This window comes from Chelmon rostratus, chromosome 10, assembly GCF_017976325.1.
Source record: "Chelmon rostratus isolate fCheRos1 chromosome 10, fCheRos1.pri, whole genome shotgun sequence".
Lineage (NCBI taxonomy): Eukaryota > Metazoa > Chordata > Actinopteri > Chaetodontiformes > Chaetodontidae > Chelmon > Chelmon rostratus.
The window spans coordinates 19406059-19433740 of NC_055667.1; the positions used below are offsets into that span (position 1 = coordinate 19406059).

General features: G+C 45.1%; 1 protein-coding gene across 3 annotated transcripts in view; it reads left to right on the forward strand.

Moving 5' to 3' along the window:
* Window positions 1-27682, forward strand: part of iqsec1a (IQ motif and Sec7 domain ArfGEF 1a) — a 90560-nt gene that overhangs the window by 19676 nt on the left and 43202 nt on the right. For 2 of the 3 annotated variants that reach the window (XM_041945120.1, XM_041945124.1), the window contains exon 3: window positions 5066-5173. In XM_041945120.1, the coding sequence (XP_041801054.1) occupies window positions 5066-5173 (108 nt within the window). Of the gene's footprint in view, window positions 1-5065; window positions 5174-18796; window positions 18887-27682 lie in introns of those variants that run through there. The other variant, XM_041945123.1, reaches the window with a different exon arrangement.

The following is a 27682-nucleotide window of genomic DNA, read 5'->3' on the forward strand; positions in this document are numbered from 1 at the left end:
CGAGTGAATGGAAATCCTGAACACTCAAATGCATCGGTTCCATCAAGCATTCAGCTTCAGTGCAGTTAGAACAGTGGTTATTTTTGCATTTCCATTGTGGCTGGTGCCAATGTCCTGTTACCTTCCTGCTGATGTACCCAGCACACTGATCTAGAGGTGGAGCCACTGCAGTACGTTGATTGATCAGAGATAATTGAAGCGGTTGGAGTACTTGTTACCTGCACTCTGATGCAGGATTCCCCAACTCTCCTGTTTCTCCTCCCCGGTCTTGCTGCCTGCAGCCTTTTCTCAAAGCTTCTTGTCATAAGCATTCGATGTCCTCCGTTGTTTTCTTGTCATTGTAAGAGTTGCATGGCTCGTTGCTTTGTGTGTGTGTGTGTGTGTTTGTGGTTGAGCGATTGAGGGAGCGCAAGCGGCAGATAATTTCTAAGGTTTTTCCAAAAGGCGGCTGGACTTGTTTGAGGTTCTAGAAGACGTTTCGCCTCTCATCCAAAAGGCTTCTTCAGTTGTTCAGAGAGGCGAAACGTCCTCTAGAACCTCAAAGTCCAGCTGCCTTTTGGAAAAACCTTAGAAGTACCATGACCTGGATGAATCTCCACAGACAAGCGGCAGATAAGTGATGGTGAAGGCGAGCGGCGCAGTGGAAAAGGTTAGTTGTTATCTCCCACTGGGCCCTCCACCATCATTCATCAACATGTAGAAGTAGTCCGGGTTAGGTAAGGGTTTCATGGGTACTATACTGAAAGTGGGGGGTGGAAATGTGGCGAAAGAGGCAAATTCAAACCTGATAAATTCAGAGAAATGGTTTTCACACAATATCTCAATGCTTAAAAGTTAGATTTAACAGTAATTTATTCAGTTGTGGTAAAATATGACAATTAGAGATACAGTTGTTTATAAAGTAAAAATGACTTTGCCCTTTTTTTGCTTCCATGTGAAAGCTCCACGACACCCCTCCCTACAGACAGTGAAAACTCACTGTATGCCGCTGCCTCTCATGCTCTCCCTCTGGAGGCAGCATAAGTATCTCAGTGTAATTATTCAGTGGCGTCTCTTTAAAGCGAAGCAGCAGCCAGTTTCAAATTGCTGTGACCGTCGCTGGGAGTTTCTGTATCAGTCGCATGTTTTATCTCGGCTCCGTCTTCCCTTTTGTATCAGAGCTGAGCGCCGTTCAGAATCAACTACAGCTGCCAACGCAGCACTCTGCTGACAACACATGGCAGACTTACACTCGCTTACATCTCGAACCCTGTGAATATGTCACACCATGACACAAGTGAGCCTGGCTGTTTAAAATTTTGCGCGTTACATCGCTCGGTAGGTTTCATTATTATTAATAATGGAAAAGCCACTGAACTTGGCACAGGCGCTATTAATAAATAAGCCCTGCTCCCGGAGGATTGCTTTGCACTGGTTTGATAGAAGTTGGAGTGTGTGTTTGTGTGTGTGTGTGTGTGGAGAGAGAGAGGCCCTGTCGGTGATGGCTGGGGATTATTCTCACACGTGCTCTGTGGCTAATGAGAGAGGAATAACAACATGGCGGCTCTTAATTGGTCTGCTGTTCTGTAATCAGAACGGATGGCTCCATTCAGGTGTGATTAGAACGTGGGTGAGGTGGGTGAGGTGGGTCAGGCGGGCATCCGACACCCTCGGTGACCTGCTTTTATTGGATTGTTCTTCAGGGAGCGTCTCGTGATAAGTTGTGTTCCTGCTCCCTGATGCACTCTGGCACGGCAGCCATTCATAAACCCAGACTAGCGTGCGTAGCCTACAGCGGAGGAGCGGTCCCACACTTTATCACAACAACTGCAACCAGAGTGCAGGATGAAAGTGCTGTTGTCTGCCACTGAACAGTTTTGGAAAGTGCACTTGTTATTTATGCCTGTTTACCTGCGTCTGAGAATGGAGAGTCTAATTGAAATTGTATTTTGTTTGGGATCGTGTAGCGGTGTGACTGTTGGACGTCTGTTTTTATTGAACGTGTTCTGTCGGATGCATACGAAGGCCAGAGCAGCTAGCATACATAGTGAGCGACTGGAGATATTCTGGAAAGCCTCGGCGGAGTCTGCGGCTTTCCTTTCCCTGTAATACTCTGCAGAGAGTTGGGGAAACAGAGAGGCAGGGATTATAATGAGGAGGCCGTTATTGTGCAGATGACAATGAGGAGAATAAAGCTTTGCTGGGCTGTTGTGGTGGAGGTCAGAACCTCCAAAGTGTGTCTCAAAACAACACCAGTCAGCAAAGTGTTTCCAGTCAATTTAAACATTAATTCAGACCTGCTTGCTGTTGCATCAAAATCGTGGAGTCGCTTACAAAGCAGGATAACATGCAGGAGGAATTAACATGCAATTTTAAAGGGGAGCGAAGAGACTGCACTCTTCTAACAGATGAGGCTAATAGCCGTGAAGCTGCAGCTCCTCTATCTGCAGGCAGGACATTTCTCTAAAACAGCACAATGTGTGGACTGGACTGTGCTTAATTCACACAGAAATGTAACCCGCAAAGAGCCGGCCGGTCCTCCGGTGTAGTGACAGTACGCGTCAGGACAGCTGAGCCGATATTCATCCACAGAGATGAGAGGTGACAGCGCCGTGTTTTCAGGGCCGGTCCAGCGCCGTCTCTCACCCTCAGCCGGCGCCCTCCGCAGGGAAAGCACAAACCCTCTCTCATCTCCTTTGCCGCCTCTTGTTGCCATGGAGAGCGATTCTCAACTTCGATGGGTTAGACGACGAGCCCACCGCCTTTGTCCTTGCGCCAACCCTTCTCAATGAGAAAAGTGGATTCCAGGTCTTAATCGGGCATTGTTCTGCAAACACTTCCCTCCGCAGGCTCTAAACAAACCACGACACGTGTGTGCAGCATATGGTGAAGAGAATGAGAGACGTGGGTTTATCTCTCCCCCGGTGGAAAGGAACTGTGGTTTGTGCATCGCTCAATGCGCTGACAGGTCTGAAACATGGTCTGAGAGCTGGATTCTGCAGCCCCATCAGAGTAACTGATGGAAGACAGGGAGGAAATTCTGACTAATTCAGGGTTCACAGCTCTAGACTCAGCCAGAGCAGAGACATTAGCATTTTTGGAATTAATAATTCATTATGCCGAAACAGCTGCAAATGGCAGCAGCCATGACACAATTAGCCATTGATATAACTCCGGGCCTCGGAGCAGGTTTATTCATACAGAACCTGAGTGCAAGCTGTGTTAAAGAATGAAGGCTGCTTGTGTTTTTTGCTACAAATGCTTGAGTTTAATGAATTGCTATTTGGAATGTTTGACTGGACAATCAGCGCCGTCCCTTCAACATACAGTGTGTGCGTTCAGAGCTTGAAGGAATCAGATTGGAAGCTGCGACTGTCATCGTAGGTTTGATGGCTTTCCGTCGCGAGCCAGCTGTGGCATTGTGATCGTGATGAAGACCTCATCCCCTGGGAGAGACGGGCAGGCTGGTGGTGTTTGACTGCAAGTTGACAGCCTGAGAAATGTGCCTGGCCTGTGTGAGACAGCCAGCCCAGAGGTGGCACAGCTCAGTGAAAACCTTAACAAACAATAGATGGGAGAGAAAGCAGTTTCCAGTGGAAGGAGATGGGAAATGTCTGAGCAATGATCAGTCGAGGACAAAACCGCTTGAACTGCGGTACACCAAGCACAAACTGTGAAGACGCACACATACTAAAATACCCCCTTTTCTTTGCTTTGATCAGCCGTTTCTTTCCATTTCTGTCTGAGTGGCTGCTCAGTCAAAAATAGATAAACAGGTGTTTGTGGAAGTGCATGGTTCTATATTCAATGTATATTAATAGCTATCCAAAAGATAAGAGGTAAAATGGTTAAGTATATAAAGTGCATGCTAAAAATATCCACATTTAGTGCAGGAAAGCGTACTTAAATACACTTAATTCCATCTTCACAGCACTACACAGTGTGTAATCTAGTACAACCCCGATTCCAAAAAAGGTAGAACGCTGTGCTAAACATAAATTAAACAGAATGAGACAATTTGCTGATCATTTTTCACATATACTCAATTCAAAACAGTACAAAGGTGAAATACTTAGTGTTTGACCTCATGACCTTCACTAATTTTTGTAAATATGTGCTTATTCTGAATCTGATACAAGCAACACATCCCAAACAAGTTGGGCCAAGAGCAACTAAAGACTGGGAAAAAAAACACACTGTTTGGAACACAACAGGTGATAGTATCACATAGTATTTATGTTTTACACAGTGTCCCAACTTCTTTGGGATCAGTGTTGTTAACAGTGTGTAAGTTGTACTCATTATGTGTTGTGAATACATTAAGTGCAAGTGACAGAAACAGTGTGTTTTAAGTACATTAATCATGAGTGCACATGGAAATACTGCAGTACACTTAGATTACTATGATTAAGTACAATGTAGCAAGCTTCTTTACAAGGTTAAACATGGACCTTGTGATAAAGGTCGTGCACAAAAAAGGAATGTTAAAAAAGGAATGTTACATTTTAAAAAGGAAATGAAATCTATAGGATGTCACATAGATTCACTGGGCAAATCATTATGTGGTAACAATAACGTAGGAAACCCAGAAGTAGCCGTTAGTAATATAAACTGCTTATGAGTTGCAGTCAGTGGACCACTGCACACAAACACTGGTCTGGTCTTTTAAGTGGGATATTTTAGAACTTCACAAGCTCAACTCGGCTTTGCTTTCATGTGATATTAGTGTGTTCTGGCGTGTGCTCTGGTAACACTGTGTGGTTAGTGGTTTGAAACCGGTCTTGTTTAGGACCCTTTTGATGTAATTTTTCCTGCAAAGACCGTGCTGTTATTAAGAGGATGCTACAACGCAGAATTTCACATTTCCTGGTTTTGCTACATTTATGATATGACAGAAACATGCAGCACTGTTCAAAAATAGTCTGTAAAAACACTGCAGTCCCAAACCCCCAGTGGCAAACCTCTGAGGGAACATGGGTGTTTGTAATGCATATCGCTCATATAACATTTAAGGGTTTTTGTTTTACATCTGCCCTTCTGTGTCAACAGTCTGACAAGTATGTTTTGTTTGTTTGTCCCTCTGCAGGAGACATGCCTCCCTGCCTGTCGAAGTGGAAGAGAATCCCGGGAGGCTCGTGTCTGCGGGCCCCAGGAGAGTCGTCCCCTGCCGCAAATGGAAGTCGGCCTCCTTTGGGTACAGTAAGATGTTATTTTTATGATTCTGTGCGTAATGTTTGTCACGCTATTTGCAGCACCGTGGCACGGCGGCCTCTCTCTTGTCTTACTCTTGTTAATCTAAAAGTCATCACAGCTCATGCTGGTGATTAGCCTTCCCTGTGTGGCAGCCGCATCACTCGTGACAGCTTGACGTCGCCAAACGCCACTGTGCCTTAATGTTCGAGTCTTTGCAGCTGCTCTCCAGTCATCAGCTTTTTATGACACAGCAATTTCAGTGCTGCAATGTTGTTTTCCCGATGTGCACAACGAACTCTGGTGGCCAGATGCACTATAGGAGGAGATCATTAGGCTTAGCCTTAATGAAATACGATCCCTGCGTATATGCGCGCTCGCTGCCGCTCCCCCATTAGCCTGTGCTGAGCTCGGAGCTTTGAGGGAGCCTCTCGGAAAACAAGGAGAGATGAGCGCAGACAGTCGCATCGGTGGGACAGACTTAGGGGGCTTCAAAAGGCTGGAGAGAGTTTCAAAGACGCCTCCTAGTGCTGTGTGCTTCATCATCAAAAAGCAATGTGCGCCTAATCCATAGCCCACTTTTGGCTCATGTGCAGCCCAAAAATAAATCCCATTGCATAGTGGGAACACGTTCTATTTTTAAAGAGCAGTGTTCAGGAGTTTCTGATGAGTAGGAACATCCGTGGGTTGTTTTTAGACTTGCTGCAGAAATGAGGAGTTTTTTGCTGATTAATGCCCCACTCGTTTGTGCTCTCTCTTGATTGTCCCCGTGTGATCGTTGCTCTGTCAGTAATTTTCAAGCACAGCTGAAAGCTAATAGGTTAAATGGATCTTGACTGTAAACAAGATGATGGCTGTGATCGGGGGTTGATTGTTTCGCTCTCCAGCTCCAGCAGCCTTGTTTACTTGTGTTTAGGCTCGTCTCACACTAATCAACCCCCTAATTGCCGAATGATGACAGTGCAAGGAAGCACGCGCCCGTCAAACACCTGATTTTGCCTTTGCAGCTGTATTTCAGATGGTCGCTCGATGGAAAGATTTCTGGTCAGTTTTACCACGTGGATGACGGTGAATTGCTTTTGTTGACTGGGTGGCACGAACACTGAATGTATGTCCTTAGCACATTTGTTCAGGGTCAGAATCACACACACACAGACATACACACACCTAGTCTCACTCACGAGTGACAGGACTGAAGAAATGCTGCATAAATCAAACAAAAAGCAAGCGTTTTCTGTCATGTTCGAGTTGTTTTAAGGCATTATTTCCTTTAGCGAGACAGGAAGGTGCCCTTAACATGAAGCGGCAAAGGTCCTGGGCCAGATTTTGAACCCAGGATGTCGCAGCTCTGCGGTTTGCACTGAAGAGCAGTGAGTCACCAGAAAACAACGATTTTCGCATGGTATCTGAAAAGAAATGTGAGAAAAATGTCGGGTTGTGGCCCTCCATTGAAGCAGCGCGGCTGTGTGAGGCTCTCAGTGAGTGATTGGTCTTTGTGACTGTATTTTGCGACTGCGTTTGTGTGGTGTTAGAAGAAAAAGGGGAAGTGAAATATTAATTATTGTGCCGTGTGTAAGTGCTGCGGCACGCTGTGCGGCACGCTGAATCACTCCACTTTTTGGATGTTTTGAGTGAGCAGTTTGCAAAATGTTAAAGACAGCTTTAATTACAGGAAGCGTTTGGAGCTGTAGGGAGAAAAAAAACTTGCGTTTTGCCGCTGCAGCCCAGTTGATTTAAGCCCGTGTTATTTTCAGACTTCTGTTGGGTGCTGTCATCGTCCAAAAGTTTCAGCAATTCCCCCAGACTTTGGAAACTGACTCAAAGAAGGTAATAGGAATTAATGGGGCAACTTTGGTGTTGAAGAAGTGTTGTTCACAGGCTGGCTCGCTCAACAGGCTTAATGGCAGCGTTTGGTGCTTTCTCCGGGGACGACCATTCAATGCAAGCAGAGCGGCGGCTAGACTCTAATAGTAGAAACCCACCCCAGGGATTCACTTGAGTCGCTGCATATTTTTTTTCTTTACCTCTCTTTCCCTGTTTGCACTCCTCTCACATCGCTCTCCACCTGTCCTTTCTTGCCGCCTGCCTTTTCTCCTCTCCTGCCCCAGCAACAAAGTGCAGAGGTAGCGTTTGATCAGCCATGCAGGCGATGTAATTGCTTAGATGTGATGGCTTATTTTCTCACGCCTGAATGTGCATATTTGAGCCAATGAAGTTAACTAATGACGTAGATGTCGGAGCCGCTGGTTGCGACCGCTCTGCAGCCAAGTCCGCTAAGATGATCAGCAGAAGGAGCGCAGAGCAAATTAGCCCAGAACTACGACAATAAGCCCACAAACCGCTCAAATTGATTGTGTTCACTTCACTGGCGGCAGAGTGTAACGGCCGGCTCATCCAAACGCTTGGAGCACCGAGGGAAACTTGTCTCGCCGGGTTTTGTGAGGGTTTGTTTTGTGTAATAGAAGCACAGACAACGCAGACAGTAGTTCTTCTTCATATGGTTCTGTTGAAAACACAGTAATTGCACAAAAGGATATAATATAATCAAAGAAAAGAGTATTTTTTCACGGTTTTGGCGTAGTCAGCGAAAGCAAGCTACTCCAGTGCACCACTTAGTATCCAACACGCACTTAATCAGAGTGCTTTCAGTGGTTGCACAAGAATAAGCTTCATTTAGGGCTGCAGCTACTGATTATTTTCATTATCAGCTAGTCTGCCCAGTATTTTTTCAGTTCATCAATTGTTATTTTGTCTACAAAATGTCAAAAAATTGTGAAAAGTGTCCATCACAGGTTGCAGGAGCTGAAGGAGAGTGTCTTGTTTTGTCTGACCAACAATCCGAAACACAAAGATATTTGATTTGAATGCACAGGAACCGACAGATTTTCACATGTGAGGAGCTGAAATCACAGAATATTACTTTATTACTTATTAACAGCTGTAAGAATTAGCAAAATTGCTGCTATTAATGTTTCGTCGATTGACTCATTTATTCACCAGCTACTTGTTTCAGCTCTGGTTTAATTTGACTGACCGAATTGAATGTGTCTGAATTGGCCCCAATTAGGATTTTAACCCCCTGATCCAGATGATCATAGCGAGATTCCATTGGCTGCAGGATTCAGCACCTTGGACAGGGAAATGTTTCAGTTAATGAGACCGCCAAGGTTTCACACATGAGCACGCACTGTTATCACCACCCTGTAAAATGATGACTGGGATGTAGCGTGTGTGTTGATGCCTGCAGTGCAATAGAATATCTGAACCTGAACGGAGGCGCTAGATGACCTGACCTCTTATCAGAATAAACCCACAGCAAATCAGCAAACATGTTCCTCAAGGTGTTTAACGTCTCTCCATTAACGGCAGCCTCAGAGCGGGGGGGGGGTAGCACAAAGCATTAAAGAGCTAAATGTTAAAACAGTAAAAAGTGGATTAGTACAATGAAAAAAAGGTGAATTTCTTCAAGAGATTTATTATAAAGTAGATACTTTAAAAGTTGCTGAAGATATGAAAATGGCTTCTGGTCTGTTACACTTCCCACAAAGGGGCAGGATGGGATCCCTGAATCCAGGTTGCAGAGGCTCCAGCTGGGTTTGTTGTGACCTTTAGAGCCACCCAGCTCTCTTATTCGGCTTTTTAAAATGTTCTCTTCCATTTTTGTCACAATCGTTTCCCCCTTGCGCTCCTCCCGTACGGCTGTGGAGGAATCTGTTACAAGAGGAACAACACTGTGAAAAACATCTTGGGCTTGCGGCCGTCGTAGCGACCTTCGGCTTTTGCGTCTCTGCTGCGCCCCTGCTCGTATCGTCTTCCCGTGACTGCTGTGAGAGCTCTGCGGCGGTGACAGGTGAAAACAGGAAGTGTGTTTGTGCATCTGGTCGAGGGAGTGAAAGTGGAGCAGTCGGTCGAACCAATGGGAACGCGGGATTGCACCTTATTTTGAGTTTATCTGAAGGCATGTGGCTGCAACTTGGAAGGAAATTGTACAAAAGCAACAGACGAGATCTGATGGAGGAATATAGATGACCTCATCAATAGAGGAAAGAACAGCTTCCTGCGACTGGAAGTTCCTCAGTGCTGTTAAACCACATGAAGAAAAAGCATGTTTTAAGTGCCTGTGCAGTAGCTGCTGTATTCATTGCCTGCAGCTGCCTTCTAGTTCAGTCCTGTCCAGAGTTAAGACCTCTCTGCACCCATCAAGCCCAGCTCAAGGCTGAATGAAAGCTTTTAAATACCCAAGATGCTCTCCTATTCCCTTTTCCTCACTTCACGCCTCTCTTTTGATTCCTTTTTTTTCCCCTCTCCAGATACTCTCGTTTTTCCTTCCACTCAGTCAAAAAAAACATCTGCTTCTCTGTATTCTCTCACCCTGTCTGGCTCTGTTTGTCACTCCGTGCCTCTCTCTTTCTGAGAAAACACTTGATTAGTATATACATGCAGGGGCTTTACAGAGGTAAAGGTAAGGGTGGGCAGTTGTGGTGGAGTGTAAATCTTTCTGCGAGCATTTATATACCCCTCTTAAAGCCCCTGTGCTATTACAAAAAGGTCGTAAAGCTGCTCGTATTGCGCTGCTTCGTTTATTTGTGTTCTGGGCTCTGATTTGGCGTCTGACCACTGGAACAGAGCTCAACCAGGAACTCCATTTCACATCTAAATAATTCAGATGCTTAATGATATTCATTATGGTGAATGACTATTTCAGAGCAGAACCTGTGATTATCTCCAGGGCCCCTAATAATACCACTGCAGAGCCTATTGATTGCTGGGAATGGCCTGCGTTCGCGGGATCACAGACCCCCAGCCCGCCTGCTGCACTCAGCCAGTGTGTTATCGCTGATGGTTGGAGGCGGGAAGGCGACTCGTGAGCGATGTAGCCGCAGGGGTGAATATGGTGACACATGCAGTAAGAAATGGAGAAGTATTACCATACGTAGGTTCATGGACCCTCCGTCGTATCTGTTATTGCTTGTATTCCACTGCTGCATCCCCCCTCTGTCAGGCCTTGACAATATCTGGGGTCATTTGGAAACGGGCCTAACGACACAGTAAACATTTATTGCATGAGGCAGCAAGCAGTCCTCAGTAAATGAAGGAGCAGTTGTTGTGTGCAAGAGTGTCGGTTTAGAAAAAAAAAAAAGCAGCAATGAAAGTGTCTTCCGCCTCCCATAAAACTCAGCCAGTTGTATGAATTCTTTCTTTCATGGCCCCTTTTTTATTTACTGCTGTTCATATTGTAAAGTTTTGATTTCACCAGATGGGAAATCACAACTGCACAATGATTTAACGGGCCCATGAAACAGAGGGCCCACTTCCATAATGTGTTTGAACTCTTGGGAAAGCTCTCGGCCGCCTTTGAAGTTCCCAGCTTCTGTTTCGTCATCACATTCTCTAAGAGTTAATTACAGGCTCCGTGCTGCGCTATGAAGCTCCACCGCTGGAAAACACGCAGTTTTGATTCTGGCCTGCATACGGCCATGTGGCTTATGATAAGTTGCTTTGAGGCTAAGTTACAGAGGAGAGTGTGAGGCTCTTTGTGCCGCGTGCCTTTCACTTCGCTCCGCTCTGCTGTTGATCCTTTCGGCCGAGGGAGAGATGCCCGAATGTGTGTGTTTGCTGCATGCGTCGCTGTTCTGCGCGTGTGCCTTCATTGTGTAGCATTCAGACGGGCCGCGCCACATGCACGCACTTTTGAAGGATAATGACACAATACAATAAAGGCTGGCCAGCGTTCAGTTGCCAGATCATTGGCTGTGTTTCATGTGAAATTTGAGCCCCTGCTATTTAAAGGCTGTAGATTTAAATTGATGCTGCTCCAGAATCTGACATTCACTCACGGTTTACTGTAAAATGTTCATTTACAAATATTAAAACATGCAACTTTTTCCTTTTTCCAGCCACATTCAACTGGTAAAACCTACTCACAATTTGTATTGTTGCAATAATTAACCATGTTTATTCAAAAAGGCTAAATTTGCAAAACGCAGCTGCTAAAAGTGATGAAACGATTTGCCGATTATCAGTTTGTTGAATTAGAGTCGATTAATTGCCAGAATCAATCAATACAGTAATTTATCAAACCAAAAAAACAAACATTCGCTGTTCAACCTTCTCATATGTGGCAGTTTCCCGCTTTTCTCTGCTTCATGTTATTGAAACTGAATGTATTTGTGTTGTATGGGAAGAAAACAGGCATTTTTAAAAGAATCTGAGAAACTGTAAATCATCTTCGAGCGTTTTAGAGTAAAAAATTGATTTGTAGAAAAAAATTGACAATAGGAATTGTTATCTGTTGCAGGACCGTGTGGTCTACAAGCGTAGATCACAAAATAAAAGCTTTAGTCCACATTAGCTACGTAAAAAAATGAATATCCTGTACACTTGCTCAAGGTCTGCTTGTTGTGAAGACTAGGTTGTTGCCCAGCTTGTTGTTTTCTCTTAATTATTCCCGGTTCAGTCTCTTCTGTGGAGATGCAAGGTTACTTTCACTCAGCAGCTTCAACCTCAAATCCTTGAATCGCACATCAACCAGCGGACCCTCTCAGTAAGTGGCCGGGATATTATCTAGGATAAGGCGACAGCTAAAGACGAAGCACACTTGTGAAGTATGTAAAAAAAATAAATAAATAAAATTCAGCAGATGGGAAAAAAACACTCTCTTGCAATCTACAATCTGTTTGCACGAAAAAGTAGCTTATTATGACAAAATGTGTGTGGGGTTTTTTTTTGTGCTCCTCTTCAGAAAAGCAGGAGTTTTTGTAATGTGCAATGTGCCTGAAGTAAATGCATCCCTTCAGCAGTAATGAAAAGACACCCAGGTGTCTATAGCAACAAAATCATGTGTGACAGTGCGATTCTGAAAGCTTTTGCAGGTGATACAAGCACAACCGATGCACCTCGAGCCCAGTGAAAACATGTAGGAGCGTCCTTTTTTCTCAATCAATGCTCTGCTTTCACTCTATTACCCACAGTCACTTCCCCTGGTAAAGTAGATAGAGTGAGAGATTAGTGATACTGTACGACTCTGTCACACATCTTATCCTTTCATCAGCTCCATGCCACAGTAATATCATGCAAAGGGCCGCTGAGCGCTTCAGATCTATCTCCCGCTCTGATAGGAGGCATTTGCAATTCCATAGGTCTGTATCACCGCCGAGATCGAGTGGCTCGCAGGGATGAGGTGAGGAAGCAAGGAGGAGCGCACCGCTCCCCCAGGAAATAACACTGGAGAGCATGATCGCTTGTTCTCGGCTGCTTTTCCAGCTCTGCTACTCAAAAAGAGGGATTTGTGTGCGTATGTGCAATAAGATATTAACAAGACGCCGCCGCTGCTGAAAGTACGCTCTATTTGTGCGAGGGGAAGAAATCTTGTGCGAACGAGGAGTAGGAAGTGCAGATGACAGAGGGGATTAGACTGCGAGAGTAGAAAGGGCCAATATAAGCATAGATGAGACATGCAAAGCAGCAACCTGATCAAGGAGCTCCGGACGAGCTTTGTGCCTTCGTATGTGTGATATGACACATTGATGGAATAATAAATACTAAATCACCTTCTCATTGGCCTTTGACGCAAGTATGAAACCCAGACACTCTCAAAGCAAGTTGATGTAGCTGAGATGATGAACCTGACAATCTGTGAGCCTTGTATGCTGGTTAGAATGAGCTTCATCAATGAAAGACAGTGATAAGCAACACTTTGCATAAGACAGCATGTCTGAGACTACAGAGGAATATCCAGTAGTGGAGAGTACCTCAGTACTTTTACAGTATAATTACTTGAATATTTCCAACTTGTACTCCATTATACTGCAGCTCCACGACATTTCAGAGGGAAATACTGTACTTTTTTACTCCACTACATTAATTTGACAGTGAAGCTGCAACTAGTGATTAGTTTCATCTTCTTTTGTTGTCCTAATTGATTAAGAAAAGCAGCAAATCTGTAGATTTAAGAAGCTGAAACCAGCAAATGCTTGATATTTTTGCTTAAAAAATGACTGAAATGATAAGTTGATTATCAAAATAGTTAATTGCAGCTCTATTTGACAGCTGTGGTACCTTTTAGATTAATTATTTTGCATTTCGTTTTTGGCTTGTGACCCCTGACAAACAGAAGTGTTAGTTTTTGAATTTTTTTTGATATTCCCCTTAAAAAGATCAGAGAAAAGTCCGGAAAAAAAAACTTTTTGTGTTGCAGAACTTTTCTTCTTCCCAGCCCATTTTACCTCTCTACCTCTCTTAACGCTTCACGTTACCTCGTGACCTTTTGGAAAGAGTCTGACCCCACGGTTGGGAACCGCTGCACTACATGACTTAGTAGAATGATTAACAGCCAGCTACAAATCATTCACAGGCAGATTCTTCTGCATTATGACTCTCACTTTTGATACTTTAAGTACTCAAGTAAAGGATCTGAGTACTTCTTCCACTGCTGGAAATCCCAGGTGTGTATAGCGTCGCATCAGTATTACTGACGCCAGCTTTCGAGAAGTCTAAAGTTCTGCGATGGCTGCAAAGAGCCTCAGCCCGGGCCTGGGGGGTCAAGAAACGGCTCTGTCTGTACTTCGCAGTCAGAGGCAGAGAGACAGCTCTTTGTTTGGCCTGCGATGAAAAGCTCGTCTGTCTTCCACCTCTGATGCTCTCAGGCTTGAGGCCAAGTCAGTGACAGAAGGAGCCTTTGCACAGCGCTGTGCCCGCTGCCAGAGAGCTACAGAGAGGCCGCGCTGTGTTGTTACATGGAAAAACCGGCGGGGAAGCGAAACCTCTCTCCAGCACGCGGTGCAGAGGTCACTATCTCAGTTTTTCCAGCTGTTGAAACTAATTGTAGTGGTTAGAAAAATGTTTTCGTGGAACGAAATGTATTTTTAATCAGGGCACGTTATTGCAGACTGGACATAACAATGCTGAAATAACTGTAGGCAACGACTGTGATGTTTTAAGTGTAATTAGTTCAGATGAAGCCTGTGCGCTGTGCATGTTTTTGTGAGCTGCTGTGAGCACACTGCCGTCTTTCTTCTCACTTAAAAATAGTTTGTTGGATCTGCACAACATGTTTGATTAATGTTGCTAAATTAAGCATCAAACATGTGCTTCTCCTCTCTTATGTGGCCTAACAATAACCCTCCTGAGGGAAACGTTTTCCCCACATCAGTATTGATCACATCAGGCCGCCCTCGTCCATGCATAGAGGTGATGCACTGCCACCTTGTGGTTTGCAGCCATAAGTGCTGCGGTGAACGTCACTTCTCTCCCATCTACCTTTCTCGCTGTCACTCTCTCTCTGTCTGATGGGTTTGAAGTGAGCTGAGGCCTCAAGAGAGGAGACGGGACCCCCGCAGAGCAGCTCAGCTGAGGACAAAATAATGCATCTGCACGCACGTATAAGAAACACCGCATGGAGAACATACAGTTTCTCTTGTTAAGGCCTGATAAGATCCAAGGAGGTTGCCACCCTCAGAAGGAGAAAAACAGAATGCACTTTGATGGGAATAAAGTGCTGCATCAGTTTCAAGTGTACAGAACTTGCCGTTTTGTGACCTCCAGCAGTTGTGTATCTCTGTTATCTGTCTTTATATCAGCTAAAGCAACTCAGCAGAGACAGACAGCCAATTCTGCTGAAAACAAGCTACGTCAGGAAATTCTGTGATTTCCAGCTGAGCAACCCTTGAGTTTCTTTCTCTCTTTTATTTTTTATATGTTCTCATTCTTACAATGACAAATTAATACTGCAGCAACTAAACTAATGGTGCTGCATCTTATGATTATTTTCCATCCTCGATAAATCTACTGGAGAAAACATAACATTCACATGGAACCAGTGAATTTTTGGCCTTTTTGCTTAAGCAGTACATGAATCAATTATCAAAATTGTTGCTGATTAGTCCTTTGTCGATCGACTAATGAACGATTTTGCAGCCATTTGTCATTGAATTATAATCGTCAGCTGTTTAACATCTAAATGAAGTGACTGTTTCTCCACTGGGGTATTTTTCAGTGGCAGCTTTTCTGCAGCAAAAAATATGATGCAGTGTTCACCGTGCTTATTATTTATAATGTTGTTGTATGTAGGATGACTCAACTTTGTTCTTTGCTTCAAAATCATTAGTGGAACATTTGTGGACCATTACCAAACCTAAATTTCTTTGGTAATTGGAATGCTAATGCCGCTGCACTCATTTTGTGTATAGATGAGCTGTCTCAGTGGAGCAGGCCACTAAAATGACTTAATTAATTACTGCCTCAGTCTGATCAGATTGATCACATTGCTTCCGTGATGAGAAGGGACATTGCATTTTCATGGAGATGTTCTGCATGTGTTCCCGCTTCTGTTGTGATTGACGTTTGGTCTCTTGTTTCGAAGTGACTGCCGATTCACTCGGTCAAGTGCCGCCGAGAAGCATCTAAAAACAAACCTTCAAATTTCACAGAGCAGCAAAGCCAGATTGCTTTTTGTGTCAGATGCATGAACTGTGGAGGCTAAATAAAAATCTTGTGTTCTGTTATTTCTGCAAAACATCATTTGGAGTATGACTCTTTTGTGGAAAAACTAATATACTGGTTTTTATCATAGAGTAGGTACTGGTTATCTGGTGCTGCTACATCCACAAATAAACTGTATGATAAGAGCTGTTCTTCATACGTCTTCTTCTGCCTGGATTCTGAGGGGTTTTAAGTTGCTGTTTTTATTGTTACTGTTTCTGTGTGGACCCCAGGAAGACCAGTGACCAGCTAATGGGAGATAAATAAATAAAGAATATGCTATCAGATGGATTTCCTTACATTGAGTGCATGTGAGCTCTCTATCTAAGTTCTCCCATCGCTCTTCAAGAGGACAGACATATGCATTTCCTATGACAGTAAAAGCCTCTGCAGTGTGTTCTTTTTGTGTGCGCGTACAATGTAAGTACATACATCTATGCCCTGTGTGTGTTTTGTGTGCTGTCAGGCTGTAGATCTTTCTGCACTCAGGCCTGTACACAATCCCACTGCAGCCCATACACCACAGCCAGCTGGATTAAAAGGGGCCATATGGTGACAGAGGGGAGCAGGGGGTCGGCAAAAGAAGGCCAGTGCATGCAATATTTGCACATCTAAAAGGCTGCATGGCATCATATCTCGATGTACGCAGGCCTCGCTAGGCCAGCAAAGAAAATGCCACTTTAAGCATTAACTTCAGCCCTTGTAATTGTGTGTGCTCGCTCGTGTTTGTCCTCAGTGTGTGCTCGCTAGTGTGTGGAGGCGTTAGAGCCTGCGCTTTCGTGCTGCAAAGGGTATTGCTAAAACCGTGAATTTAAGGTTATTTGTCAATTTGAAAGAGCATCTTGCTCGCCACTGCTCCTCTGTCTCTGCGTGTGTGTGCCCTGACTACTAACGCTGTGCTCAAGGTTTGCAGACACACACTCTGTGCTGAGGAGAATGGAGCTCACCGTCACCCCTGTCAGAGCCCCTCCCCCCACAACCTTTCGCCACATGCACGCACACACACACACACACACACACACATACACAGACATGCACAGTTTTGCTGAAACACCTCACTAATGAACTGTCTCTGTGCTCTCTACAGTAGATGACATTACAAGAGTTAAGAGGTCTTAAAGTCTAGAGACCATTGTCAGTGCGCCTCACAGTCGAAAATTTTGAACAGAAATGCCAGCTGTGTTAACTGCAGAGCTTCATGTAAAAGGACTAAAACCCTCAAGTTTGTGCTCAGCTGAAAGGCGTTATTGAAATGAGGGCGCATCTTCCTGCGACCATGAACAGGCTGAGTAGATTTAATGGCAGTGTCAGTATTGTGCGATACATTGTATGCAAAGTGGATATCATGGCCTGAGGGTGGTGGAGTGCCCAAAAAGGGAAGGGTTTGTCCTCTAAGAACACCAAATAGTTTTCGCAGTACATTTCATCTTCATCTTGTTTTGGATATGTGCATATGAAGTGTTGGACAATGTCGGAGTCACAAATTATACAGGGTTTCCACTCCGCCCTCGCAGGTGTACACAAGCACGCAAACAAGTGCACACACAAATGTCTCAGTGAAGACAGGTGTCAGGGCTGGAGGGATCGGCAGCGCTTGTGCCTGATAATTAGAGGCAGCGTAATTGCTGAGAGATGATGCACACATACAATTAGCCACTACACAAGTTAATTAAGAGAAAGACAGGTCTGACAGTAGTAGTCACCTTGGCGTTAACACTTGATACATCGCCATAGAGTCTGCCCCGGATGAAACGCATCCTCCCCTGGAGACTGTGAGCCATCAGCCCAGGGTTGCTGTCTGTCTCTGTGTGTGTGTGTGTGTGTGTGTGTGTGTGTGTGTGTGTGTGTGTGTGTGTGTGTGTGTGTGTGTGTGTGTGTGTGCGCAATGCATGTGTGTGTGTGTGTGTGTGTGTGTGATTGAGGGGGGTGGCTTTGTAAAGTCCTGATGAAAGCTTGTCTCCATAGACACCCTCCTGCCTGCCTACTGTCCCACTTTGGATGCTGTTACCTGGTGAAGGTGTCAACAACAGTGCCATCTATTTCATAACAGCTACTGTACATTGTGGCGTGTACAGTTTGAGTTCATTTTGACCCATTTCGCAGCCAAAACTTCCATCCCAGATTCAGGAATCTTCAGTAATGTTGCCTTATTTCTGCTTATTTAATATTTCACACTTCCTTTCTGGTTTTGGCACTTGAACATGATGCAACGCCTGTGCAAGCCACACACTCTCTATTTCTCTAACTTTGTGTTTTTGACAACATGAAGTCCAGAACTGTAGTAGCACAGTTTCTAAGTCTTAATTTTTCTGATTCTTTATTTTCTGCTGTCATCTCATCTCTGTCTTCCTTCTGTAGTGTTTTCTCTGCAGACATAATTGACCAGAGCTATGCAGCATCTTTACCTGGTTGCACCGTTCCTCATTAGACTGGAAAGCCTCATCTGTTTTGAAAGACGCTATAGAGGAAGAAGTGCATTGATTCCAGAGGAGAGAACGATGGAGAGGGAGGGTAAGGGGGGGTGAGTATGTGAGAAGAAGGGAAACTGGAAAAGAGAGAGAGAGAAGGAGTGAAAACAAAATGGGAGGGAGGCATGATAATGAGCCCTACCTCTGACACATCCTCCTGTTTCTATGGAGACCAAGGAGCCAATCGTGTGGCCCTGCTGAGGACTGTACTACTCAGAGCAGATCAGAGGGTGGAGGGAGGCGTACGGCGATGCTTCTGTGTTTATGAGAGGCAGTAAAATCTCCCAGTGGCTCTCCTGCGGGTTGTGCCCTTTTGCTTTTTATTTATTAGTGTCAGCCTCCAAGGCACTGGCACCTGTAAAGAATTACCCATCATCCTCCACTAAAACAGGGGCTTCTCATCAGTGCTTAACAGGCAGCTCCTTTAGCTTCTTTACTCTATGAACCTCCCCCCCATTCCTCTCCCTCCTCTTCCATCACCATCAACAGCCCCCCCACCAGCCGCCAGCTTCTTGGACGCTCCTCGTTACATCACACACACTGCTCCCTGGCAGCCCGTGTTTGTGACTGGGAGGGAGAGGGAGAGTGAATGTGAGTGAGCCCGTGTGCGCACGCCATCCCACCATCGAGTCCCATTGACCAGCTTTCAGGATGGACAAACCAAGCGTGTGGCGCGCCGTGGTGAGCAGCACGGACCCGAGGCGAACGCGAGACCCCGGGTCCCACTCCAGCAGGCCGGGCTCCGCCATGGGCTACCGGCTCTACGACATGTGAGTAGCATGTTCAGTGGGAGCGCTGTCAGATAGGCGGACAGGCAGGCTCGCCCGCCTGGGTAGCGCCAGCATAGCTCCATTCATTGAGACAGCAGTCGAGTGGGTGGAGGTGGAAAACACGGTGTCTACCTCTTTGGTGTCTATGCTGAGTCACCTATGGCATCCAGACCTCGTCCTGTCCTCTCGTGTTCCCTTCCCGTGCTCTTAGTAAACAAGGTCTCTCTCCTGGGGAGGGGCGGCAAGGCGGAACATACGTTTGTTTGTGTGAATGAGATGCAAAAATTTTGCCCGGATGAATTAATACCATGTGTCTTCATGTGAAGTGTTGAAACCTGAGTGCTGTTTTGTATCTGTGAGCCCACGATTATGACTAAAATCACAACAGAGTCATGTGAGCGATGCTTTTAGAGCCTCGGGTGGCTGGGAAAAATGACTCATTTCTGGAGAATGCTGTGACAGCTCTTACTGGGCACACGAGTTCCTCGCAGCTTCTGCCGTGTATTTGTGCGCGTGAGCATGTTCTCGTGTGTGATTGGTACAACGTGTATATGTGTGCGTGCGTGCCTGTGTGCGTGCGTGGCATTGCTGGTGTGTGTGTGGGTAAAATGCGGCTGGGTCTGAGCTGTTATTTTTGGGACGGCGATGAGTCGCACAGTCTGCGTGTGGAAAGCTTTCGTCTCCACTTCAGTAAATCGTGTGTCAGTTCTGCTCGGATGAAAGGTGGACAAAATTAAATTTGTGTCTTTTTGGTATCGCTCTGCACAAGAATATTGCCGAGTACTCAGTGCAGTCAGTATTTAGCTGAATAAGCGTTCTGCTGCCTTGTTTCTCCGCAGAGGCACATTTAAGTTTGTTTTCATTGCTGTAGTGTGTGTAGTCTGCATCACTTTGGACCCTCTCATTCCTTTGCAACCCCACAGACTTGAATTTGTCACACATGTACTTACCAGCTGGTGCATAACGTTGAGCTGAATTACCCTGTCATGCCATGATCTAATACCATGCATGGGGATCAGTCATCTTAATGAATATGAGACCTTCGCAGGTCTCCACTGAGTCCCTCAGAGGCAATCTGCCCCTGCCATTCACGGCCTTAAATCTCTGTCTTGTTTCCATGTGTACGCTACACATTAATGCATGAATGCATTCCTCAGATCCTCAAGTTCCTTTCGCGTGCCAGTAATTATGATTTTATTACATTCTTCATTCTGTTTTTGTTTTGCATTGTAGGCAATTGAGCATCTCTGTCAGTGGTGCAGGTAGAGGCTGATGTCTTTCCTTCCAGCTTTAGTCCAAAGAAAGCTTTAACCGCAGAAAGTCACATGACCGAGCTGAGGGGCAGAGCTCAGGAAGGTGAAAGAGGGGTGCAAATTGATGACTTTGTGAAACATTCGCTGCTGTTGGTAGGGGACAGAGCAGATTGACACTAATGTGCCTGTCAAACAGACCGAGGCTCACAGTGTCTGGCCAATGCTCCTTTAATGAGGAGCTGGAGCTGGATGAGTCTGTTCTGTTGTAAATGTCATTTCATCATCGCTGGCAGGCCCCAATCCCTCTGGAATTCTAATGCTGTGTCTACAACACTGGAAGGCCAAGAGGAGGATATCCTGGGCTTAGCCGAAGGCTTTCTTGGTCTTTAAGGATACTACACTTCACTGCTGTGGTCTGAAGGGATGCAGAGGTTGCCGTGGGTAGAATACTCTAAAATACAACGAGATGTGTATTTTGCTCAGTTAAGCACAGTGGAGCAAATGTGTATGCCCTGAAAGTGCATACTCTGCATGCTCAGGAGACCTTGAGGAAGAACAAATGATGCATTTCCAAAAAGTAAGTAAGTAAAAGTAATGTCATTTAGCAGGGAGTTTAGGTAACTGGCTGTCAGACATTTTACTGGTGCAGAGCAATGAACAGCAGGATCATACAGGGATGCTGTGTGTTCACACTGCCCATGATGTATTTTAAGAAATGGTACAAATGATCAGTTATCAGTCGTGTTGCTAAGTCCACAGCCTCTGAGGGGTAATGACATAGATCTCTTGATGCATGAAGAAAGGAATAACTGCTTTCTATTAATATGCTAATTTTTATTTTCCAGATCAGAAAAGATATGTATTGGAATTGAGATGTGCATTGAGATGTTTTTTTTTTTTTTAAGCAAATGCTTGGCAATCCTATTGTCTATGACATTAGCATTCAGGAGGTTTGATCTTTGTGCATGGATTACTCTCAGGGGTTTCATAACAGCTCTCCTGTATTCAGCACACTGAATATGTAACACCGCACAGACAAGGTGGCTAATAAACATCAATGGGCTTTGCCCTTCATTGAGATAATGTCATGCATTCTCAGAGGGTATTCATGCCGTGAAGCTGTTACAGCAGGAATGCCCATTTCCCATTATTGGCTCAGAGATTCTTAATGCGATGCCCCTGTTCAAGTGACGCCAGCGCTGATGAAAAATGGAGTGCGTCACCAGAGCTGTAAGGCACTGACAGTACATTCCTTCACTTTGAGCCTTTGACAGCAGTGTGCTATGTCTGCAGACTGAGCGCACAAAGACAACTGCCAGCACAGCTCTGAATACGGCTCCACTGGAGACAGCAGCTGTAGGACGCATGCTGCTATTGCATGAGACAACAACTGCATACAATGCATCGCATTGCCAGTACATGGGCTGGCACAGAGCATGCTGTCAGTTCATATAGCATCAGTGAATGGGGGCATAATGTTACAGAGCTGGAAGTGAGTCTTGTTAAAGCAGGGCTACATGCTGTATGTATGTACAGGCCCGCCCACATAATAACCCTTTGATTTTTCAGTTGTTTGACAGCTACAGTGACTGCCCACTGCTGTAAATGACAGAGTCATTCTGGAAAGTGGACATGATTGTAGCCATTAAACCACCGTCATTATTACTTTAGTCATTATACCAACGTCTGTATAGCTTATCCATTGATCAACTGTTTGATCTCTACTTAATGGTTTTGACAGATGGCAGGACATTAACACCTAAAGCTTTCCTCCCCACCAATAATGTTCAGAAAGTAGAGGCCAGAATAGAACAGAACACAGTAGAGCATAATATATCATGAATTGATGGATCATAGAAGGGTCAGGAGTCATTCAGTCACTGAGGTGTATTGACAGCACAGATGTAAAGAGGGCCCCAAAAGTCCATCAAGCCCAGCAGCCTACTGTACCGTACTGTACCATACTGCACCCGAAGCTGCAGTAGCATTTTGGCTTTCGCCAAAATAGCACAGGCTTGGCTCATGCTGAGCTCGGTCCGCTCAAAGACTGTCATTTGCACACTAAAACGTCAGCAGCTGGACATCTGCAGGCTTTCACTGAGTTTTCAGTGGCTGAGTTTGCAGCTGGAGCTGTGTCAGCCATGTGCAAGGATTATCAAACCAGTGGGAGCCGCTTGGCTCTCGGGGCCACATCTCAGCGAGCTAAAGTTTCCTCCGGGGAGTAGCTACTCCTGATGCATCCGTGGTTTGAAACAGCCCATAATAAGCCCCTGCCTTTGCCAATAGCAACGTCAGAAGCGACAGCACAGAGGAGAGCTGGGTGCACCAGGAAAGGATGCATCTCCAGAACATTTTGTTCCTCTGGCAAAAATAAAAGCAGATATAAGGATATGTTTATCAGCAACGATATTATATAACAACAACCATACCAAGATATCACTGAACATGTTGTCTTACGTATGGGCTCTTTTTCCCCATGGTTCTCTGTTCACAGTTTCATGATTGAAGAAAAGCCAAGTCATGTCTACTGAGTCCATACCAGCTGACTCATGCTTATACAATATATTCTCCCTAAATATGTTTTTCATTTCAGTCTTTCATGACTATAATTTCTGTGCATTCTGTGTTTGCTTCATATAAGACATGCTAATCCTATCAGGGATTTAAAAGGGTGAATCATAGCGATGTGTTAACATTGGCTCAGCTAGGAACCCGCACACATCATCACACAAACCATACCATTCCTATGATTATTAAAGAAGGAGCTGGCATCTCTTCTCCTTCAGAGTAGACTTGAGTGTTGTGCTTCAGCCAAATACAGCCTGCTGTGCGGGACGTGTGCGCTCTGCTGGTGGCATCTAAGTGCACCTGCTTTGACAGGGAAGACAGCGCTCTTCATCAGTTCTGTTCCCCAGCCTCGGGTTATGAAAGGCCTTCAACATAGCTGGCAGAGACTGAAGACTTTGGGATCCACCTCCAACCGGCCACAGAGGATTTTTTCCCCCCTTTTTTGTCGTCTTTCCCTTCACCTTGTTCTGTGTCTGTGATTTCTGCTTTAATACAAAGCCAAAGCTGGAGGGACTGAGTCTGCTGTTATTATAGATCTCTCCCTTCTTCATCCCCCCTATGTCTTCCCTCTTTCTCTTCCTTGTTTTGCCTCCACGCCCTCTTTCTCCTTCTCTTCTGTTCTGTCTTTTTTTCCCCCCTCTCCACCTATCTTCTGCACGGCTGCTTTCAGGCTGGGGGATAATCAGCTGTACTGTACAATCTGTGTGATGCAAGAGCTTGTGCAGTAACTTTCATGTAAGATTTTCTCCCCAGAGCACCCCTGTACAATGATATTATATGATATTATCTGCCCTGTAGCATAAACTAACGTGCTTGTCAGAAACTCGAGCTTCTCTGCCTCCCTCTTTGCCAGTAATGGTATCTTGCGGCTGACTGCGGGAATTGAGTTTTTGTCCCAAATAGAAGAGGAAGCACTACTGCGTGACATATCAGTGAAGCCCATATGCAAACAGTTGAGATTTTACAGGGCAAACAACCATCAGGAATCTTCCTGATGTTGGCCTCTAGAGATCTGAGGTCCCCCTTTTATTAAATGCCTCTCTGGTGCAGCATGAATAAGAAATAAATGAATTTCCATGATGCGTTGTGTTGATGTACTCTGAAGGGAATCAGCTTGCCTGTCAGACTCCTCATTCCCACAATCACTTCAGCTTATTGGCTCGAAAGCGCTGAAAGCCAGGAAGCTACTCCAATCTGCCACCAGGGGGTGAACTTTTCTAACACATCCTTTCAGACAGGCTGTCCTTCACACAGACATCAGGATGAGCTCAGCTTCTTCTTTATGCTTTAAAACCTTGTTCTCATGATGTCTTTATCATTGAATTTTAGCGCAGCACACTGTTTATTTTGTGCTCTATGATCTTTGATGTTTATTAGATCTTATGCTATCTTTGGGTGGCCATCCTGCTGAAAGTTTCTCCAGTTTGTTGCACAGGCTGAGTAGGACTACTTTCCATTCAGCTCCCCGTTTTCGCCCCTTCTCACACACCGTTGACCCGAGGATTTTCCGCAGCAGGTCGTTTTCTTTTGAAGTGCCTGTTGAAGTGCTCGTCTCCCGCTCAGAGCAGATCACGATGAAATCTTTAGGGCGGCTTATCAGTGATCGACTCGGTCATTCGCAGGCAGGAAGAAGTGGGGTTCTTGCACTGTAATGCTCAATATCAGCCCACATCAGTGTACTACAGTACAATGCACCAGCAGCAGCGGGGAGACAATAAGGGCTTCTCATAAGGCTTTTCATATGAGGTCATTTATTCATATTGATGGCTGAGCAGATATGATGGTCTGTTATTGCCTTTTGATCTCTGAAACAAAGTAGATTCATATTGATCCACCTGCAGTGCAGTGGGGGTTTTAGTAAGGAAGGAAGGAAATTTCTGCCATATTTTTATATACTCAAAATACTTTTTGCATAAATATTGACTTTACAACCCTGATTCCAAAAAAGTTGGGACAGTTGTGCAAAACATTGATAAAAACATAATGCAGTCATCTGAAAACGAATGATGTTTACCGACAACAGTTTTGCAAAGTGTTTCCGGGCACATGCAGTAATCTCCTTTTATATAATCACGTGTTTCACAAAGTGGTGAACCTCGCCCCATCCCGGCTTGTGAACGACTGAGCCTTTCCAGGATGCTCCTTTCAGACCCAATCATGATGCTATCACCTGTTACCAATCAACCTGTTTACCTGTGGAATGATCCAAACAGGTGTTTTTGGAGCAGTCCACAACTTTCCCAGTCTTTTGTTGCTCCTGTCCCAACTTGTTTGAAACGTGTTGCTGCATCGAATTCAGAATAAACATATATTTACAAAAATCAATGGTGTTGATGAGGTGAAACATTAAATATATTGTCTTTAGTTTTAAATTGAGTATATGACAAAAAGCATTAGTTGATTACCGTTTTTACGTATTTACGTTTTGTCCCAGTGCTTTTGGAATCGTGGTTGTACAAACGTGCTTTTGTTAGCTTTATGTGGCTCATTTCATAACGGACCTTAACACTGACCTCTGCAAAAGTGCCCTGACATTGCAGGTTTATGTTGATATCACATGGGTGGAAAAGATCGTCAAAATTAAAGGTGACTGGGTGAGTCTAGCCTGAGACTTCTACCATGTGACCGTGTAACTGAAAGGTCCTGTAAGGGCGCCGTCCTTACTCTCATATTTCTTTTGTCGCTTTCCACTCTTACCCATGTAAAATAATTGTAGTGAGTAATTTGTCGCTGGATACACCTCACCCCTGTCAAACACCGGAAAATGCTGACAGCCTGCGCATGTTAACCCGCAGCATTAAATCATCGCAAGACTCAGGAGGAGGTGGAGGCTTGTATTGTATTCATGTATTGTGATAGGTGGAAAGAATGTTCATTTAGCAGGCACTTTAAAGCATATCAGTGCACCACACATATGGACATCCCAGTGCATGCAATGTTGAGCAGCCTTTCGATCTACTTATTAAATCATATCCTGTTGTGCTTGCATACACAGTTGGAAAAAAAAAAATTGCCTGTCATGCACACTTGAATCACAGTCATCTGTGTTTTATGTCAGTTCGTGCTGCAATAATTGCTCTTCTTTGCCTTTGACAGGGTATGTTCCGCACACAGAAACAGTGGGGTTTCCACCCACACTGCCCACTGAAGGCAACTTCACATGAATTAGAAACTAAAAGGGTTCTCCATCTGGCATGACCCACATGAGTAAACCATCATGATGAACAACAGCCGTAATGTGCTTTTGGAAACGGTGAGAAAAACATCTTTAAGTGCAGTCGTTCACCTTCTTAAACGTGGCCGTAGCTGCGGTTGGTTGATTTTAACTCCGGCATTAACCTCTCAATTTACATATTACATGCTAACGTGCTCTAAATGTGCCCAAAAAGTCATGTGAAACCACCAAAGTGCAGAAATTTACACAGGAAGATAGTCACTCTTCTCATGATGGGAGAATGTGAAATGTGAACACGCTGAAAGCAGTTTTTCATCAAGGCAAATTGAGATGAAGAGCACAGATAAAAGACTGTCAGTGTGTGGTCATTTCCTGTGAGATGTGTGGAAATCAGGAGGCCTGAGTTGTGACAAAAGCCTGATGAATGGTGTGTAGATTAATGAATTCTTTAGTATCCCCGCTGTTCACACAGACTCTCAGTATAGCCTTTGTGCTGCTCTGGCCTTTCTGTATCAGAAGAAAACAGAAGAAGCCCATATTGTGCCAGGAGGTGTACTAAAAGAGTCATGCGGAGACGAAACAGATCTAACTATACCAATTAGTCTGTTAATGTGTAAATATGCACACACATTAATGCGTGTTTGTTTATTTGTGTGTTTGTGCTTGCATATGCGACTCCACTTGTTTGTGTAAATACGTGGGGCTTCCAGTGTTTGTGTGTGGACACTGACAGTGGCTGAATGTTGATGAGAGGCCCTCCCACGCCCCTTTCCCATGACCGCTGGGACTGGGTGGCACTGCAGTGTGGCACTGCATCTCAGGCGGAGAAAGAACAGCGCTGTGCTTGTGTGCAAATGCAAAACCCCCTTTGGCAAGTAAAGAAAGCAGCGTTTTATTTGTCTTATAGCGCCTGTAAGCGCTGCAGCGCATTTGCACATGCAGCTATTGAAGACACACACTTCTGTGATTCAGGTTTGACACACTGAAAATTCAATTTCACCACCTTCCCTCTGCCGCTGCACCACTCGCATCTCAGACTCACAGTTTAATTCAGTTCATGAGTCACTCTATTGACCATTACTGAGCATTTGCTCAAGCAGAAGAGGTGCAGTTGTGTTTTGTGTAATTCGTCCATGACCTTGATGAGTCAAATGATGCAACATTTCCTTTACTAGCCACTGACACGAGAGCACTTGAAGCTCATATTTATTTGAACAAAGCATGTGCATGGGCTCATGTGGTCATACAACATTGCAGCAGCCCCTCCCCGCTGAAAAACCGGCCAATCACAGGCTGCTCTTCTAGGCTTCCATTTGAAGCTTCAGTAGTACGGTAGTGTTGCCCAGCAACCAGAATCGGCACATTTCTGGGAGGTCCTGTGTGGATGGCAGCAGCTGTAAGAGGCAGAGGGAGACAGAGAGAGCAAGAGGGAGAGGATCAGGAGAAGGGGGACAGAGATAGGAGGAGAGAAGGTTGAGGATTTCACTGGAGGAAGGAGAAGAGGAGGAGAAGGATGGCGTCAGGCTGAAGGAAGAGTCAGGCTGAGAGTGAGGGAAAAGATCCACTCTCTCGCGCCAGTAGAAAGTTTGTTCTTGCAGCAGAGAGGGAGACGGCAGAGGAGGCCATTGATGATCCCTGTTGAATCTGTGCCTGTTCAGACAGAGATGAACGAGTTTTGGAGGACTCCCCCTCGTATCTGCGCTCCTACACATTCCAGTACCTGTGCCTGCCGGGGTGGTGCAGGGCTCCGGCTGTAGCCATGATGTCTCAGAGGATCCTGGGCTGACGCACTGTGTTAAG